Here is a 19,781-nt window from a genome sequence, read left to right on the forward strand (position 1 = left end):
CGCGTCGCTCGCCCCGCCCCTTGCCCACCATTGGGTGATCCCTCTCCGCTCCCGAGCTGGATCCCCGAGGGACAAACCAGCAAATCCGGCATCTCCACAAGTGCTCCGGAGCACAGCCGCAAAGCGACAATGGCGGCACGACACTTGCAGGTATACTTTGACACTTGCTGCTACTTCTCCTTCGTGTCCTCCGTTTGCCGACTAATCCCCTTTATCGTCCTCACCGCCACCATCCTCGCCGGCCGGCGGCACTCACCGTGAAATTAATCTGACTCCGATTGCTCGTGACGTCATCGGAGATGGCCGATGTTTAGCTGGGCGCTCTTTGAAGGGTGCGTTCAATTCGTTGCGCGACACCGCGCAGGTGAGCGGGGCAGGCGGCGGCAGATTTTAAGCAGGATTTGGAGACTACGTTTAATTTGGACTGTCGCTCAAGGTCCCCGTACTGATTAAACAACTCTGAAATAAAGGAATACAAAATGAATCAAATGCAGAAAATGTGGAGAATACAAGAACCAATTGAATATAATCGAAAATATACAAATATAAATCAACTTTATGTCCCCACAAAACACACACACACACACAACTGCAGTTCCACAAGCACAAACGGGTCCATTAAAAATCATGAATTTTTACGTTATGCTTAAAACAAGTTCTTTTTTTGCAATAAGCCCAATCGATTAATTTTCAGGGAAATGACTAAACAACTGATCGCGTACACTCAGTCAGACTGGTGAGGCGTTCAAGACCACTCACAACGTGGGAAATTTTAAACTCGTAACTTTACGCGCAACAAATATATAATTTACGGATACAGAAGCAAATATGAAGCGTTTAGGAAGATGAGCTTTATTCTGTTTTGCTTTTGTTTTGACGCCTTATACACAGACTCTATAAACAAGAGTGTGTATGGGTATGGTTTGCACGTGTTAGAGCATTCTCAGCAGTCGGATCTTTTTGGGAACTATCTCAGGCGTTGCCTCCTGCAGGCGCCCCCATCCCGAACCGAGATACAATATCTCTCATCCAGGCAACATTGGCGGCATTCTTTCCCGTGACAAAAGCTTCTAAACTTAGACTCTGATACTGCTGCCCATCTTAGCTGCTGTGTTACACGCGCGCGCGCCCACACACACACACACACACGCACACACAAACACGCAATCACACACACGATACCTCGTGTTTTAGAAGAAGCAAAGTTGTTCACTTTTGAAACGGGCAGCTGGGCCATGCCATTTGGAAACTTCCGTATTTGTAACACATTTTACATGATTGCAAATATTTGTCCACGTTGAAATGAATGGGAAAAAAATTGTGCGCACGTTTTTCAAATGCCATTGAGCTTTTCGTTCCAAGATGTCACCGTTTGTAGCACAAATGGTCATTAAATGTAAACCATCATTTTGCAAATGTGAAAAGCTTTGAAATGAACATTAGCATAACTCATTGACTTGCTTTTTTTTATTTTATTCTTTTAAATATGTTTTTCTATATTTATTTATTTATTTTTATTGCTCGATCATCAAAGACATCAACAAAGTAGAGTTGGAGTATATTTTTAAAAACGGATTCAAATATTGGACATTTCTTGAAGTTATCTGCCTGCTTGACTACTAATAATCTGTATTTTTATTTAAAAAAGGGTTAGTTTTTTACTAATAAAAAAAGCTGTAGCTGCAACTAGTGATTACTTTAATAATGTAGCTGTGTGTGTTTTTTTTTTTAGTTGATCAACCATTATGTATTTATCAGTGAAAAATGGTGCGTTTTTTCAAATTGCAGTAGCGAATTCTGATTGTTTCTTTGTAGCTCCAAACGATTTTGCGGCTTGATGGCCCCCCACTAATAGGTTGCGTGACATTCGCGCAATGGCGTCCCTTCTTTTTACGCGTGACCTTTTTGTTGTTTTACGACGGCCGGCCTCGCCCATTTGTAGGGAGACCCCGAAGGGGGAGTCCGGATCGGGGGTTCTGGAAGAATCAAGCGGGTCTATATTAGCGGCGGTGAATCACGGCGAGCGTGCCATAGCGGGTGTCCCCTTTCACGCCATATAAGTCCGGCGCCCCCCCCCCCGCCCTCATAACCCCCCCGCGCCCCGCCATGCCACCCGGCTATCTGCGTCTATTCTTAGCCCGTCGCCTGGGCTCGTCTGAGCCGGCGAGTCCTCGGCGTCTTCATTGTCTTCTCGTGCTCTCAGAGGCCCCCGGCCCTCCCTGGCGTCCCGCCGCTCTGGCCGTCGTAGACCGCCGACCCAAGACGACGAGCGCAGAAAGCGCCTCACCTCACCCGTAGGGAAAAGGAACTCCGGGCCGGCTCGCGAGATGAGCTCGTACACGGTGTCGCTGCCCGGGCCCGGACCTTGGGGCTTCCGGCTCCAGGGGGGGAAGGACTTCAACATGCCGCTGACCATCTCCAGGGTAAGGTGACGCCGGCCTTCACCTTTGGATCGGGATGCGGCTCGTCCCGCTTTGGGGTTTTTCCTACATACAAATGACCTTTGCCACCTTGGCTGCCCATTGAATTCCTCATAAAATGGGAGTTTTTTCGCCAGCGGGAAGTGAAAGGTCTCGTTGACCGAAGCCGCGCCTTTCTGTTTGATATCGCGTTTGCCGAATATGGAAGCAAAATCCACACCGGTCTATCCCTCCGTCCGGAGAATGCGGCGATGCGCAGAAAAGATTTGGCCCCTCCCATTTGCTGCGATGACTGTCAATAAGATCATCAGCCATTACAAAAATAAATAAAATTGTATCTTTTTTACCAAAAAAGGCAATTTGAAAAAAACTTTCAACAAATGTTATCTTTTAAGCCTGTTCCTTGGGGTCATCTGCGACCCCCAGGGGGACCCGCCCCACAATTTGAAAAGGACTGCCTTAAAGGGCCCATACAAAGATATTAAAAAAAAAAAAAAACACAATTACTTCTATCAATTCCCCCCGGGGTCAACTGAAACTGACATGCTCGGGGACCATTGATGATTGGTGGTTACATGGTGACCCCAAGGGGCGAAATGCCCGGCCCCTCTGAGACGGATGGATAAAATCGTCTGGATTTTGTACAGCATACATATTCCGCAAACACAATAATCGACCGCGGCTTTGCATAGAACATATTACGCTCAAGAAAACGTCCCATCGGCTATCCTCTCGAAATAGTCTTCCGGTGTCAACAATTGGCGTCTAGTGACCTGACTGAGGGCAGAAGTCTTTTGGGGGCACAAGTGAGGTGTGCCATGGGGGGAACACGGGGCGTGGCAGCTGTCAGCGTTTGTCCGAGGCGGCCGAAAGCGGATCTGCGGGGCCTAAAAGTGGAAGCGGTGTTGGTTTTACGTGCGCTGGGAATAGAAAGGCCCGAGTCGGGATGCTCTGTTGCGTGTCCGCGATGTTATGTGCTACGTGAACGCGTTAATCCTCCATATTTTTATAAGCTCATACCTGCAAGTTAAAAATTTTGATGCGCGTTAAGCGAAGCGTGTTTTCAGATTTCCCACATTGTGAGCGGTCAGTGAACGCCTCGCCGGGGTAACATCGAATGTGATCGAAGTGGTTGTTTTTTTTGTTTTGCTTTCCTCACATGCAGCTCAAGTTCTTTTTGCCATAAGTGTCCGTTGTGCAGCTTCTGTGTTTAACCAAGTTTATAATTGTGCGCGTGCGCCAAAAGACTGCACTTAATAAACCGGTCAAATGAAATCTGTTTCTGTGCTCTCTAACCGCTGCGCTCTACTCCGTACCTTGTCACTCTTAAGTGAATCAGCTAGAGACATGGTAACCTCTGGGTTTTCCTTATTTTCCTGCGCGTAAACAAGGATGGACTCGGACCTTGGTTCAGCATGCTCGCTTCTGTTCTTGAATATAATGCTGTAAAGCTCAGCTAACATGAGCTGCTGTTAGCTGCAACAGGCACTGAATGTTGAATTTAAAAAACCGCGTCTTGTGTTTGGGCAATTACATTACATACAGGCGCTTGACATGCAAGTAGCAACAGCTCACGTGTTTACAATATTACGCGCTGGTGCGGAGGACATGGAAGGGCAGTGTACTGCAGCTGCTACATGTTGATGTATTGCATGCAAGGTGTTACGTATTATGTCTAGAGTGCCATTGAGTATTCCGTGTAGCGCTGTATTTATATGACGCAGCCTGCTTTCTAGGTATCGTAATTTCTCTTCCGGTAGCCCTAGCGGTGGATAGAGTCACTATACCCGCGTGCCTCATCGTCATCATGCCCCACCCTAGAGGCGACATGTATATATTACGGAACGTGATTTGATGTGTTGTCCCGAAACCCGAGGCTTATGTCTGGGACTTTAGTTTGGTGTTTTTGACAGAGATGTCTTACAAAAACAACCTCATGAACCCCCGCGGGAAATTTGGACCCAACTCGGGCTATTTGATGTGAGAGGAATAGCATACAAAAAACACTAGGAGGCGAAATTCTTGCATAGATTGTCAAAATAATAAGAGGTTTTGAAAAAATCAGGAGTGTCGGGATTCCTGACGGTCGATCGTCGTCACTCCGCGCCGCGATGCCAGAAGCAGAAGGCAATATGATCAAATGTCGCCGCCATAGCGTATTCATATCAAAACGTCACGGTTACGTATCGATGCCTAACAAAGTTCCGGGCTCGGTTTCACAAGCCGACGCTTTGACTCGTCCGGTCAGATCCGCTTTCGGCTTCAGGGGGTTCCGCTTTGCAGTGTTGTTTCTTGCTGTGGCCTACAACTGCATTGCGTCAGCAAAACGTTCTTGCTATTTCTTGATCCAGCCGCACCGCAGGCAGAGGGGACTACATTCATCTCATGTTGTGAGAAATACGATCGACGCGATCCGGTGTGACTTGATGAAGCGATGGAGTCAAGGAGCTCGAGAGAAGCTCTCAGAAATCTCACTTTAAAGTCAGAATTCTCCTTGTATTCAGAAAATTAGCAACTGAAATTCAGAATTCTCCGCAAAGCCAAAACTTTCCCTTTAAAGTCACAATTCAGATGTTGAGCTCAGATTTCTGATTAGGGCTTTTGAAAAGGTCCCAATTTTCACTTGAAAGTCAGAATTCTTACTTTTTATTCTTTCAAATTCACAGTCAAAACTCTCTTTAAATTCAGAAATTTCAAATCAGAATTCTCTGTGGTGTCAGAACTTTCCCTTTAAAGTCACAATTGGGACGTTGATGTCAGAAGTCCTCATTTTCACTTACAAGTCAGATCAGTGGTTTAACTTTGAAGCAAGAATGATCAGAATTCTGACTTTATTTGTGAAATATGTGTTAAAAGTCCAAATTCTTACCTTAATCTTAGTGGTCTGACTACCCTCATTTTGTTCTTAAAATTCTCTGAGAATTCTCCCTTTGAAATCACAATTTTGACTTGTCAGAATTCTGACTTCTGAGAGTTAAGTCAGAATTCTCAAAAGAAAAGTCCAAATTCCAGCTTTATCCCAAAAAAGAATTCTGATTTTATTTAAAAAAAAAAAAGTCTGATCTCTGCTAAATTCTGACTTTATTCCACAAAGTCTGAAATGGTTCTCAGAATTCTTTAAAGTCAGAATTCTTACTGTTCTCAGGGTTTTTTTTTCTACTTTAAAGTGAATTGTGACTTTTAGGTGTGAATTCTCCAAAGTCTAACTTTAACGCGAGAGTTTTTCTTTCACTGGCCCTAATCGTCTTCGGTGAAAATCCTAATAACAAATAAGACGAATCATTCACTGCAAACGCCATAATAAGCGTCAAAGGCAAACATCATGGAAGGTCTCATTTCCACAGCGTATAGCTCACGGTAGCGCCAAGCTTTGGCATGACTCGGCACCCGGGATGAGCTTCAACGAGCTCGGCGCCGTCGCCTTCCGTCAGCGTTCGTCTTACCACACGTCTCCCAAACACAAATGTAATATCGCCACCGTAAAGCCAAATGTTTTGATATCGCCTTCTAATTTTTCACCCCACGACCACGCTTGATTTTTCAAGGCGCGCAATTATTTTTATCTTTCTGCTCGAGGGGCCGAATTGGAGCGCCTTGAAATCAATCCGCCCTTTTAATCCGCCTCGGTATAACCGAGCCCTTCTGCGGTTCCGGGGGCTCCGAATCGCCGGCGGGAAATTTCTCAGCGGCGAGCGTGAGAAGCTGCGCCCCGTTCCGACGTCCGCCCGCTCATCCTTGCGCTTTTCCGACGTTTCGATGCCGATGTCCCGTTTCAGGAGTTGTGACGAGCGGCCGTTTCGTGGACGGCGACGAATCGGTCAGTCCAGTAGATGCGGTTCAAATTCCGACGAGCTCAATCTCATGCAAAATGAAAGAGGGTCCGAGTACGGTCCGGGTGGACAGCGGCGACATTCGGCGTTTTGGAATCTTCGGTCCAACAATAAGTCGATTTCAACTGTGAACTACAGGGGAACTCTTCGTTCGAATTTTCAGTTATCTTTGTAAGACGAGCCGTTTCCAAATCCTGTCCTGGAGGGCCGGTATCCCGCATGTTTTGCAGGTGACTCCCGATGTTTTGCAGGCGACTCCCGATTCAAACCATCAGCCGATCGGCAAGCTGAGCAGAAGCTCGAAAATCATTCGAATCGGGCGTGTTTGAGAGAGAAGCATCGATGGCCAGGCACACATAGACAAAGGCGGAACGTAACGCGGAATGTGCTACGTTGAATCCGAGTCCACTTGGAGTAAGCCGGTGGGCGGGGCCGCTTTGCCTGCACAGCGCCGCCGTTGCAGCGCAACTGTTGACAGGCACGCTGCCGTTTTTAGCCGCTGAAGGTCAGCCAACACACACACGCGCGTCTTATCAGTTAGCTCCTCTATTAGCATCTACAGTTACATGTGTGCATGGTCACTGCAGTTACTTTGAGATCGCCAAGATAACCTTTGCGGATATTACCGATATTTTTAGTCTACTCGGAAACACCGGATGATAAACGTTTCTAGTTTGCGCTTTGCACTTCACATGAATACCGGGTCAAATGCACTTCTGCTCAATTCAGTGAAGAGCAGAAGTCCCGACGCTGAACGGATGCCACGCCTTGCTTTTGCTGGCCTCCGTTCTCTGCTGTTAATTTAATTCATTCATTCAGTCCCGAAAACGTTTTTATACTTTTTTTGTGAGTCTGGAAATTCTACGCCAGGTGTCTATTTATTTCAATTGTTTTCATTATTCTGCGTTGGGCTTGATGACGATGGCTTTTAAAACAGCGTTTTTTCTTCATCTAAAAGCGCAAATGGAAGTAAAGTACAGCTCATGGGGAGAATATAAACTCATTCACTGCTAGACCAGTAAACAAACATATTTGACGTCTATAAGTTTGAAGTTTCCTTCAATAAAGTTTGACTGAGATACCCGATTTCTTTGTTAACGCAAGCCCAGCCACTATTGTAGCTTCTATTCTGTGCGCCTTATAATGCGGTGTGCCTTGTGTATGAAAACGGTTTGAAAATGTAGTGACCTTATTGTGCGGTAAGCAAGAATTGAGAACATTTTGGAAGGAATCCTTTTGGGGTGATATGAAATGTGTTTGTAGCGCACGCCGGTGTGATCGATGTAAGTAATTGTTGCGTGTATTTGGGTGATGGCAAAAGTAGGCCGTGGTACGGCGGCGGGACGGACCTTCCTGTGACCGATCATCAAGCGGCACGCATTAGGGCACTTTAATCAGACTGACGGATTCGAAATCAAAGTGGAGCGTGGCTGCCTGGTTGCTATACCGCTTGCTGTGTCTGTGTTTGTGTGTGCGTGTGCGTGTGTGGGGGGCGGGGGCACTGCATCTTTGTGCAATTTGCTGTACAACACTATAAGACGGTGCGCCTTAATACAGCGTATTAACTGTGAGTTTTCATTTTATGGGGACCGAAAAAATCAGTAATAAAAATTTGAATTACAAAATACATTTATAACACCCTGTTTGAAATGTTTATATGACATACATGCTCCAATTTTAAAGCAAATTATATGTAGGACAAGGACTTATAATGCGGCGCGCCTTATATATGAAAACAGTTTGAAAACATGCCATTTGTTGAAGATGCACTTTGGTGTAAACAGAGTAACTAAACGGCCAAAGGAAAAAGAAACGGTTCCACTTTATGAGTTGAAATTGCGTCAGATCCTATTAGAGGCGAAGCCAAAACTCGAACTGCCTGAATGAATCGACGAATGACGGACTAACGACGGACTTAATCCCCGACTCGGACTTCGGCGTTTCCGAAAAGCAAAAGCACTTGACGGTTGGCCACCAAATGAGAAGGCGCCAGCCACATGGGCTGGGCCGGCCCCGGATGCCGCCCGGATCCGTCTTCTGAGAGCTCCCTTCCAGGTGGAAAGTTCAGAGGTGGCGCCTCGTGGGTCAGTGGCTGCAAATAGCGCGGCGAGCACAAAGGGGGCGGGGGTAGTGTGAATCCGTTGACAGCTGCGGGGCGCTGCCGCCGAGGCCGACCGACGATCCGCGCCGCTTTGTCGATATGGATCATCATAGTCATCTGCTTTTACGTCCTTTCATTTTGGAACGTGGCCAGAGAACGTTCAAATAAGGATTGGCATCATTTTTGTTCTTAATCTTAATTAACTTTCATTCTTATTTTCAGTTATTTGATGCACTTGTGTCAAATACGCTTGAAAATTATTTGACCTTGCAGTCATAAAAATGAGAAAAAGAAATTGGGGGGACCTGTATATACTCTGTAAAAAAGTAGTCAACAATTGTTGAGAGTTGTTTTACAGTATATCAGTTTTTCTTTTGCAAGTAACCTTGCACAATTTACCCTACTTAAGACAAACAGTAAATTGCGGTATTTTCCTCTTTACCGCAGCGTGTACAACGACGACCGATGCGCAATCTGTGTTTTTTTTGGAACCGGACAAATGCGGGAAAAGAAACGGGAGCGCTGTACTCACAAGAGCGGCGTTTGCACGCGTTGTCCAGATCACGCCGGGCAGCAAGGCGGCGCAGGCCAACCTGGTTCAGGGCGACGTGATCATGGCCATCGACGGCGTGAGCACCGAGGGCATGACCCACCTGGACGCCCAGAACAAGATCAAGATGGCAAACTACAACCTGGCGCTCACCATGACCAAGTAAGGCCCTCCGCTGGCCGCACGCCATAATTGTACCGGGGGTGTCAAACATGAGGCCCGCAAACGGGTTCAGTCCGGCTCGCGGGATGATTTTGCTCTTTGCTTTCTTACATCACGCGGGAATGTTTTGCTCTTCACTCATTCAATCCCAAACACGTATTTTGATGCTTTTAAGAGATTTTTGGATTGAATGAGTTCAAGACATGTTGTCAGAATGTCCGCTCCAGTTGTCTTTTTTTCAATGCTCACCGCGGTCGGAATATATTTTTCTGTGTTTTCCCGTCTGTCTCCGAACATTCTTCCAGATGTTACTAGAACGACGAACAATATTTTCAACTTAAAAAAAAAACAGACTCGTAGGATGAACTTTTCTCTCAGTGAATGGACTTCAAAGATTTCGACACAACTGTTAGGTTTAAAGCCTCTTTCGTTTTCTGGCTTTCTTATCAAATCTATTCATTTCTCGATATTAAATTGTTTCTTCTTTTTTTTTTTCTCCAAAATGTCGCAGTCCTCGCCGGGAAGTCCTCTCTGTTATTGTTTCTTTCCTTCTTCCCGGGAACTCTGGCTTACGGCTCATAGAGGCAAAGAAAAGTAATAACTCAAATACAGTAGTAGTGTAGGGCCCAAAGATGCGAAGAGATATGAAGATGTTATTGCGCGGCGCATGGAAGTTGATCCCGGGGAATAGACGGCACATGACCAACGCAACGCGCGGCGGGCGGCAGGCTACATTCGGATGCAGCGAACAGGTTTTCAGAAACAAAACATCATAATGAACAAAACTTCATTTACCGTCATTCTGCGTAAATACCTGATGTTACGACCGCGGTTTATAGTCCGCTGCGGCTTATCCGTGACGAATTATTTTCTCTCAATTTTTGCAGGTATATTATAGATATACATTTATTCTTACATCTAATAAGAGGATCGTGTTGTTTTTTGTATTAACAATATATGACAAATAGTAAAGAGGATAGGATATTTTCATATTTTTCCTGGTCAAGATCCCGAAAAGCTTTATTAATATTTGGTTATGTGTGGCACTCTGGAAAACAATAAACGTTCGCATTCCGACATCTCTGCAGCGGTCACACTTTTTGTTACAAACTTACCCGGCCCCCACCTGAGAAGAGAAAAGTAACGTGACCCTCGGATCAAAAAGTTGGGGAGCCCTTCCGTACCCTCTCATTTTTTTTTTTGGTCAAATGGTTAAAGTGCGAGCAGTGTTGATATGGCCGTGGCCCCCAGCGCTCCTGCAGATTTTGTTTTTGTTGTGTTATGATAAATAACCGGCCCTTACACAGGGGAAGCCGCACGGGTGCGTTTGTGGCCCCCTGGTCGCCCCCAAGCCCCTCCCTCCAAACTAACAAGATCTGATAAGTTGAACGAGGAAATGAATGTTGGCGCAAGCTGAGCCGGCCGTCTCCTAAGCGGGCGACGGCGCTCCGGGTGATGCGCATAAAGACGGGATGATGACTTTTGACCTCCCCCGGCGACGGCGTGCGAAGACGAGGATGTTTGTGCCCGCGTCCCTACGTATAAAGAAGAAATGGTGGAAGGAATGTGAAGGAAGGAAGCGGTGAAGGAAGGAGAGAAAAGAGAAAAAGGAAGGAAGGAAGGAAGGAAGGAAGGAAGGAAGGAAGGAACAAGAAATGTGAAGGAAGGAAGCAGTGAATGAAGTAGAGAAAAGAGAAAAAAGAAATGAAGGAATGTGAAGGGAACGAAAAGGAGAGAAAAAAGGAATATAAAGAAATATGAAGGAAGGGAAAAAAAGCAAGTTTGGTATTTACGCCCGAAAGTTGAAGTCCAATCAGTTTTTGGCCCCCAAGGCCCGCGTTTAAAGTCAAAGGCCCCGCTTGGCTTTTGTGGAGCGTTTCCATGACGCCCGGCCCAGCGCGTCAATGAGCAAATCAAGCGACAACCCGGCCGGACGGAAAAACGGATTCCGATACCGCGTGGACAAGCAAGCGCTAGCCATCCACTACGCTATTTGTAAAAGCTGACATTTTGGCTCCGTCTAACACAACCTTCTCTTTGCTCCGCGTAGGTGCAAGCGTCCCGTTGTCATGCCGACGCCGAGGATTGACGCCGGCATTTCCATCATCCCTCATCAGCAGGTGAGCCTTCCTCCTCCTCCCTTCTCTGCTTTTTGCCTTCCCGAGACGGCTTTTGTGAACGTGTTCGTGAAAAATAAGACTCGGTTTGTCTTCCTTTCATATTCAATTGAAAAGTAGTCATGACTCTAGAATCATATCCTTTAAACGGTATTGCTCAAAATGCGTTTTGTGCGTACAATTGCTTGCCAACGAGGCCATGAAGCCAGCAAAGCTGAAGCGCCATTTGATTTGATGATGGCTGTTTTTGACTAAATGATTGGCGGGAAACCTTTACCTGTTGTCATATTGAATCTGAAGGGCACTTAAGTTGCCAGTCATTTGCAAACGGAGTCCTTGGAAAAACTGGTCCCTGACTCCAAAAAGTTTGACAACCCCTGCCCTTAACAAATGTATTCCTGTGACAGTATAGGGGGCAAAAAGCTTTTCATCATGCAGTGGTACATCAAGATTTTTTTATTTTGTCTTTTCGATACGATAAGACATCACATTTACAGTAATTGCAAGATATTCTCAGAGCCCCAGGATATAGCTCCTCTGCCCTCCCAAGTGAACTGGCTTTTGTTTTCTGCCGCTGCCCCCTTGTGGCGGCTTGAACAAAATCACGCTGGACAAGAGGCGATTAATCGCCTTTTTTTTTTTTGCCTTATCTCCTCCCCGCCCGCGGTCGCAGGTCAACGGCGGCCCGCCGGCCTCAGCGGAAGCGGCCGACGGCCCCTCGGCCTCAGCGGAGGCGGCCGGCGGCCCCGCCCGCAGGAAGCAGTATAACTCGCCCATCGGCTTGTACTCAGAGGAAACTCTGAGGGAGATGGCGGCCATTCAGGCGGGTTTACCCCCGGGGTACGTAGCCGGGATATCCATATATATATAGTGGTGGGAGCGAGACTCACAGCGGTACCTTGACTTAGGACAGTGTTTTATTGCAATGACCAGATTATATTATAAAGCACACCAAATTACCTTCAATGAATGGCCCTTTTTTAAAACTGTTTTTAGACATCAGGTGCACCGCATTATAAGGCGCATAGAATAGAAGATACAGTAGTGGATGCGGCACAAAAAAAAATCATTCAGAACTGAAAGGCAGAGGTAAAAATTGAAGAACTGACAAGGGGATCAAGTTATTTGATTTTTGAAATGAAAACTTGTGGTTCATGCGCTAGATGAGACGCACCGGATTATAAGGCGCACAGTCAGTTTTGGAGAAAATGTAAGGCTTTTAGCTGTGCCTTAGAGTGCGGAAAACAAATCGTCAGGGACAGGAAAATATGGCTCATATTCACTGTCATGTGATGGCTTCGTGCAAGATTATATAAAGATAAAAGCGTTGCTTGCACGCCACCTTGGCCACAAAGAACTATGCCCAAGTGAATTGAGGGGCTTCCCACTTTGCTTGATTTGCTCCCATCTCACTGCGATGACGGAGAAAGCAGATCGGACAGCAGAGTGAATTAGGCCGCCAGCTCACAAGTCAAGGTCCCGCTGTGCTTGTCTTGTTTTATGATCCGAGTGGTGACTGGCGCCCCCTGTCGTGCGAAGGAGAAAAAACAAACGAGCGCTCGGAACATTTGCTGTCAATTAGAACATGTTGAGGGAAAGCGGGATGGGAAAAAGCTCGTGCTCAGCAGCCGCGGCGTCCCATCGCGGAGAAGGTTGCGCCAAAGACTTAAGCTCCGCCCCTTCAGGCCGCCTAGGGAAAATGGAACTTTCTGGGGTCGCTGGTGGCATTGCGCGTCGTTTTTAGCTTAGTCGGAAACTTCTTCGCCAGAAGATTAGCCAATGACATCATTCCTGATGGCGTCGCTCCAACTTTTCCTCCTCAGCAGGACGTGAAAGGAGCGCTCCTGCTCCGCCTCTTCCTCGTCTTCGTGCTCGCGTAACTAACGGCCGTCTCTTTCCTCATCTTCCTCATATGGGCCGGCCGCCTCCATCCTCGGTGCAGGTTTTCAGCCCCCCCGCTCCCAAGTTAGTATCGGCCTGCCGAGCGCATCGTGGGTGTGACTGTGTGACCGTGTGTGCGGGAATCGCGGCGGTCGGTGGCGCTGATTTGAACGTTGCACGGCATCTTGCCCCCGGAAGAAGCACCTTTCGTTCGGGGTGGCTTTACTCACACCGGTGGCAATTCGTCAATTGTCAAATTATTATATATATATATATATATATATATACATATATATATATATATATATATATATATATATATATATATATATATATATATATATATATATATATATAATGAAATGCACGTTCATACACTTAACAAGTTGGCTCAGGATGCTAAAGTTAGCTTAGCAACAACGAGAAGACACAATATCGTCTTCTTTTTCGCTCGTGATCTTTAAAGGTCACGTTGACATTCAAAAGGGATTTGGCGTGCGCGAGTGCTCGTGTCCAACTAATAAGCTTGCGCGGCTAACACGAGGACGGCGGACGCTTTGCTGTGCTGTGTTGTGTTGTGTTGTGTTGACGGCAAGTCGGCGTGCTGTTGCGGCTGACGTTTGATCGGCGGGAGCATGTCGATCCCCGATGATGATGTGTTGCGCTGGTCGGGGGCCGTCGTGGTCAGAATTCACAATTACACTCTCACAGTACACGAACGCCCTGGCACGCTAGTGAAGGCGCACGTGAGAGGTAATTGCGAACGTATGCGAGACGGAGCTTTTGCACGGGATTTCCTTCTTTGATGACATCACGCGGAGTCAGAGCGCGTTTTGACCCGCCAGCGTGCCGGCGAAGGAGGTCGGCGCCGGCGGCCACAAAGCCATCGAGGTGACGGGCCCGGGCGGCAAGGCCACCATCATCCACGCCCAGTACAACACGCCCATCAGCATGTACTCGCAGGACGCCATCATGGACGCCATCGCCGGGCAGACCATGAGCAAGGGCCACGACGGCGGGTGAGGGCCCTCGTCTTTCCTTCCTTGCGCTTCGGAAAAGTTGTTTTGAGGTGAAAGGCGGGCGAGTTGTCCCGGGACGGACACTTCACGCCGTCTTGATTGCGTCCCTATTCTTTGATTGGGATGGACATCGCGTCCTCCGGGGGGCGCGTGACATTGACTGGACTTATGGATGGGCGACTGAACGAGGAAGTGCGTTTTCATATCCGGCGTGAAAATGTTGCCGTTTCGTCCGCTCTGAGCTGATGAAGGTCATCTTGTCCTCTTGACACTCATTCGCGTCTCAAAAATGATTTCAAGCAAATGTTCTGAGCTCCTTTTTTTTTTCTCACTTGTTTGTGTACTTGCTTCCACCGCCGTGCTTTTTTTCCCCACTATTTGCTTTTTTTCCTAATTTACTCCATTTGGAATTGGAATTTTGGGGGGAGGGGCTAAAAAAGTCCCCAACAAGAAAGCTCCCCGGTGCGTGAGCCGCCTTGTGGCGAGGGTCTTACTGTATGCGGGTGCGGTTTGGCGGCGGCGGCGTCCCCCCTGTGTCTGGTTCCAGTCAACTTCCGGAGCGTCTCGTGGACAGCGCCTCGCCCGTCTTCCAGGCGGTCCAGAGCGCCGAGGGGGGCGTGGATGACCGGGACGAGCGAGGCCGGCGCCGCGCTGCCGGCGCGCAGTCCAAAACCTTCCAGGCGCTCGCTCACGTAACGGGAACGCAATCGGGTAAGCTAACGGGCGGCGCCCCCCGCAGGACGCAGATATCGTGACGTCCCGCGTTTCGTTTGTGTCTCACAGGTATACAGGATGTGGAAGAGGATGTTGAGGTATTGAGGAAGAGCAGGTAGGCTGGGTCCCTCGCACCTTCGAAGCTGCACGGAAGCCCCGCCCTCACCTCACCCCACCTCACTTCCTGTGCCAAGTTATTTCTTGCACTGAGCACCGAGGTGCACCGAGGTGCACCGAGGTGTCGCTTTCCTGCATGTTTTTCATGTTTGTGTCCTCCGACACATCTTCCGCGTTGCGTTCAAGTCCGGCTCTCTTTTTTCCCCAGGCTCGTTTTCTTTCTCGCGTCGAGTCATTTCTTGTCTGGACGATTTTGACAATGACCTCTGTTGCGTTCAATCGCAGCTGGGATATTTTTCCTCCGACGGCAAAAAGCATTGGAAAAAAATGTCACTTGTTGTGTGGCGGTTTGGCTGGCTCGGCCTCCCAAGTTTCATGTGGAGAATCTTTTTTTTTTTCTTTTAACCGAGGCCCCCGAAGGCCACACGAGCGGGCCGGTGACCTTTGCTCTTTTGCGCTTGCAGCTTGAAGCATCAGTCGCCCGCTGGCGTCCAGCACAAGGCGGCCGTGTCCAGGTACCGCTTCCCGCTGCCCGCCGCGGCCAGCGCGCCATCGCTGATATTCCCTCGTCTTCCATCGCCACCTGAACGCATTTTAACCCATTCAATCCCAAAGACAGATTTTTACGTTTAATCCCATGTACTTATTCATCCATACGTTTGGTCAAAAACGGCCGATATGAACTCTTTCAGCGCTAAGCATTATGGGAAAAGCCAAGCCGCTGACCACGTCTTTGGGAGAGCGACATCGTCACGCTTCATTATTACATAAGCAAATGCAAATGAGGAAGAGCGCCGGCTACCAGTGGCCAAATTCAACACAGACTGAAAATAATAATAATTGATTAAGCATCTGGGATTGAACGTCTGAACATTAAAAAAAATAAAATAAAATTCATATTGGGATTGAATGAGTTAACTCTTACGTGTCCTGAGAGCCACGCCCGCTTTTTCACTGCTTTGTTTGTTTGTTTTGGGTAGAAAACTCCAAATTTGTCAACTCAATAGCAATTCAAACTGTTTCTTTTTGAGTTTATAGTTTTAGCTGCTTCTCTCTCCCACTATTTAGTTTTTTTTTCTCCAAAAGCATAGGTCCATTATATATATATATTTTTTTTAAATATATGCAGTACAACACATTTCTTAGTATAACAAAAAATGAAAAACAAGTTAATTTGAATCATTTCAATGGAGAAGACTGTCTTGGGAGACAAATCACAGTGTGAGCTTCGAGCAAATTAACTACGAGTGACTTTTTAAATGAACTTTAACACTTTAACACTATAAGTCGGGAATATTTTAGCCTATCTCTCAATTAGTTTTGTGTTTTAGAGGGCCACTATGCTTTTTTTTATATACTTTTCTTAGTATGACAAAAAATGAAAACAAATGAACCGCATTTTGATTCATTTCAATTAGGAAGACTGAATTGGTATGTGAAAAAAAAACTACTGTAGGAATCTTAAGTCAAGCTATCCGGACTTTTTTTTTTTTTTTTATTCCTGCGAGCCTATTCACCTCCGTCGTCAGCCAAGCTAACATCTTCCTCATCACCTCTTGTTGGTTGCGTCCTTGAACCCATCATCTCTTGAATCGTGCACCAAGCCAACATTTTCCTCATCATCCCAGCAGCTGCCGGTTGCGTCCTTGAACGTATCGTCTTTTGCTTCTTTCATAGTCAATTCGGCCATCCGGCCCCCGCGCCTCCGGCCCAGCAAGCCCCGCCCGTGCAGCACTACCAGCAGGCCCCGCCTATGCCGCAAGCCCCACCCCCGCAGCACTACCAGCAGGCCCCGCCCACCCAGCAGAGCTCCATCCAGATCCCCGTGGGCTCCGCCCCTTCCAAGGTGGTCAGCACGGCCTGCATCTACCCGTCGCAGCCCGGTAAGCCTCCGCCGTCTACAAAAAACGGCGGGCGGCCGTCGGACGCCCACGAGACGTAGCGTATTCGTTTTGTCGGCCGGCTGACGCTCGCCGTCTCCCGCAGCTGCGCCCGCGAGCCACGCGCCGCCGCCCCAACATCCCCAAGCCCACCCGCACCCCGCCGCCCCGCCCCAGGCGGCGGGCGGGGCGGGCGGCAACCGCCCCCCTTGGGTGACGGACAGCTCCTTCGCCAACAAGTTTGACCCCGGCAAGACCACCACCACCGTCATCAAGGCGCCTCCCTTGCCCCAGGCCGCGCCCCCGCCGCCCCAGTATATTCCCAACCCCTCGGCCGCCAGCCCCGCCCCTGTCACTCCTAGCCCCGCCCCCTTCCCCCCCGTGGCCAGGGGCGTGGCGCAACGGGCCGAGAGGTTCGCCGCCAGCAGTCGCACGCCCTTGTGCGGAGCCTGCAACAGCATCATCCGGTAAGGCCGCGCGCACCCCCGTAACTTCGTTTCCAGCTCCCAGGTTTCGTGCTTAGCGTGACGAAAAAAATTCAATTTCATCGTTTCAAAGAGCGACGTGGCATACTTTCAAAATAAAATCCAATGTTATCATTTGTAACCCTCAAAATGATACAGGGAGCAAGATTGCTCGACAAACGCGAGCATACATTTGTTTTTGTTTTTTTCATCAAAAATGAGGACGTACGTTTGGAGAGGCATCTTTTAAGATCCGAAAAGGGCCCAAGTCTAGCGGCGCCAGGAAAATTGGTGGCTCAACTCCATATTTCAGCCACGGTGACTTTTGGCAGGGGTCCCTTCCTGGTGGCGCTGGGCCGCTCGTGGCACCCCGAGGAGTTCAACTGCCACTACTGCAACATGTCGCTGGCCGACGTCAGCTTCGTGGAGGAGCAGAACAGCGTTTACTGCGAGAACTGCTACGAGGAGTTCTTTGCCCCCACCTGCGCGCGCTGCAGCACCAAGATCATGGGGGTAAGCCGTCGGCGGTCCGCGAGTCCCCCGCGTGGCCATTGACGCGGAAGACGTGAAATGCTTCGTACAGGAAGTGATGCACGCTCTGAGGCAGACGTGGCACACCACCTGCTTCGTGTGCGCCGCCTGCGGCAAGCCCTTCGGCAACAGCCTCTTCCACATGGAGGACGGCGAGCCCTACTGCGAGAAAGGTGCGCCGCCGTGGCGCTGCCGTTCTATTTCGCCGCTTCCGCGTACCGCGTCTGCGCTTCGCTGCCGTTTCCCCCAGCCGTCTACATGCGGTGCAAGATATGTGTGTTTTGCCGGGATTTTTTTTTCCAGACTCGAGCCACGCCCTGACTGGGGCACGGCCGAGGATTCGTTTTTTCTTACTCCATCACCCCTCCGTGTAACCTTATCTCTACTAAGATCTCGGAGAGCTCGGGGTAGCGCATCCTGACGGGCGTCTGTCTCCTCCTGTCAGTCTGTATTGCGCGTTTGCTTTTGGGTTCGTCCAATCAATCGGCGAAGGAGAAGACAATCTTGTCCGGGTGGAGTATCCTAGCAAATCTTGTCCGAGTGGAGTATCCCAGCAAATCCAGATGCAGATCACATTCTTTTTCCTGTTTGGCGAACGGTGGAACTGAGCAGGGCGCGCGGCGGCGAAGCGGATCGTTCGCGACCTGCGCAAAGGTGGCGGGGCAGCGGCGCGGCGCGGGATGTGGAAGCGCTCTCTCTCGTTGATTAACACGGCCGCGCCGGGCCGAGCGGCGCGGCGAAGCGCGGCGCCTGGAATCCACGGGTTCTCGTCCCCGTCCAGATTACGTGGCGCTCTTCAGCACCAAGTGTCACGGCTGCGACTTCCCCGTGGAGGCCGGGGACAAATTCATCGAGGCTCTCGGACACACCTGGCACGACACCTGCTTCGTGTGCGCGGTGAGGAACGTCCGTCCCCGTCCCGTCCCGTCCCGTCCGGGTTGAACATTTGTCCTCATCCGTGTAAACGTGCTTTCAGGTGTGTCACGTCAACCTGGAGGGTCAACCTTTCTACTCCAAGAAAGACAAACCTCTGTGCAAGAAGCACGCTCACGCCATCAACGTGTAACATGGCAACCACGCACGCACACACACACACACACACACCTGCTGATCGTCACTGTTACACGCGTGTGAAAGGAAAAAAAATGCTAAGCAAGATTTTGATGACATTTTACCCGACGTTTGAAGATCAAACATTTAAATCCGTTCATCACGCTTTTTTTGTATTTTGGAAAAAAAATCATTTGGTGCCGCAGTTTTGTTTCTTGTGTTCTCACTGAAAAAAATCTCAACACGCCACATACGCTCCAGCGTTCTTCCGCTTCTGGTATTCATGATCAGATTCTTGAACTAATCACAGAATGTCCTCCCTTTTTGCAGACACCTGAACTAAGCACAGTGATGCGTTGTACACAATAAGCGTGTCTCCTTAAACGTCATCTCTTTTTTTTGGGGGGGGCGGGTGCTATTGATTTTTCTGGCATCAGTCTGGTGCTCATCATAAGTGATTTATTGAAGCAAATTTGAGAATTGAGTACATTTTCCCCGAAAGAATCCAGCAGTTTCTTGGAGTGGCGTTTGTTTTGTCTTCATTTTTGTGATTATTTTGGCTGGACAGGGAAGCTTTTTGTTTTTCCCGCTTGTAGAGAAAAATGCAAGGACGCCTGCAGCCCAATCATGCTCCCCTGGAAAGATGGCGAACATTAAAAAAAAAAATGCAAGCATGCAAATGTTCGCAGCTGAGTATAATGGTGCCTTGAAAGCACCGTATAGGCAGCACATCCAATTACTTTTATTTTTCACTGCCTGAATGCGTGTGCATGCATGCCCCGTTTGTGGCCTGATTTTTTTTTTTTTTTTTGTCGCATTTGTGCTGGCGCCCCCTCACGATTGTTTCACGCCTTCTCGAAGGCAGCGAGGAAAAATAAACTGAAGTTCATCTCACCTGGAATGATTTCTGCTGCAAGTGGAATAAAGTCAAACATTTGCTGCAAG

At 48.5% G+C, this 19,781-nt stretch overlaps 2 protein-coding genes across 4 annotated transcripts; both read left to right on the forward strand.

Moving 5' to 3' along the window:
• The first annotated feature begins 12 nt into the window (after positions 1-12).
• Positions 13-19,780, forward strand: LOC148419737 (LIM domain-binding protein 3-like). Of its 3 annotated transcripts, XM_088422123.1 has the most exons (13): positions 13-150; positions 2,204-2,423; positions 8,912-9,063; positions 11,114-11,183; positions 13,123-13,145; positions 13,907-14,080; positions 15,376-15,426; positions 16,589-16,794; positions 16,898-17,258; positions 17,588-17,768; positions 17,839-17,959; positions 18,568-18,683; positions 18,763-19,780. In XM_088422123.1, the coding sequence occupies exons 2-13, from the start codon at positions 2,328-2,330 to the stop codon at positions 18,850-18,852; spliced, it is 1,641 nt and encodes a 546-aa protein (XP_088278249.1). In that variant the 5' UTR covers positions 13-150; positions 2,204-2,327; the 3' UTR covers positions 18,853-19,780. The 3 variants fall into 3 exon arrangements, with proteins under 3 accessions (XP_088278249.1, XP_088278250.1, XP_088278251.1); XM_088422124.1 differs by lacking the exons at positions 13,123-13,145; positions 13,907-14,080 and adding an exon at positions 11,854-12,020; XM_088422125.1 differs by lacking the exon at positions 2,204-2,423 and having other exon boundaries at positions 45-150.
• Positions 14,089-15,420, forward strand: LOC148419738 (LIM domain-binding protein 3-like). Its single transcript, XM_088422147.1, has 2 exons — positions 14,089-14,791; positions 14,864-15,420. Exons 1-2 carry the CDS (start codon positions 14,578-14,580, stop codon positions 14,911-14,913), a joined length of 264 nt encoding a protein of 87 aa, XP_088278273.1. The 5' UTR covers positions 14,089-14,577; the 3' UTR covers positions 14,914-15,420.
• Position 19,781: the final 1 nt, after the last annotated feature.

Source organism: Hippichthys cyanospilos, chromosome 8 (genome assembly GCF_059441005.1).
Source record: "Hippichthys cyanospilos isolate Australia breed blue-spotted pipefish chromosome 8, RoL_Hcya_1.0, whole genome shotgun sequence".
NCBI lineage: Eukaryota > Metazoa > Chordata > Actinopteri > Syngnathiformes > Syngnathidae > Hippichthys > Hippichthys cyanospilos.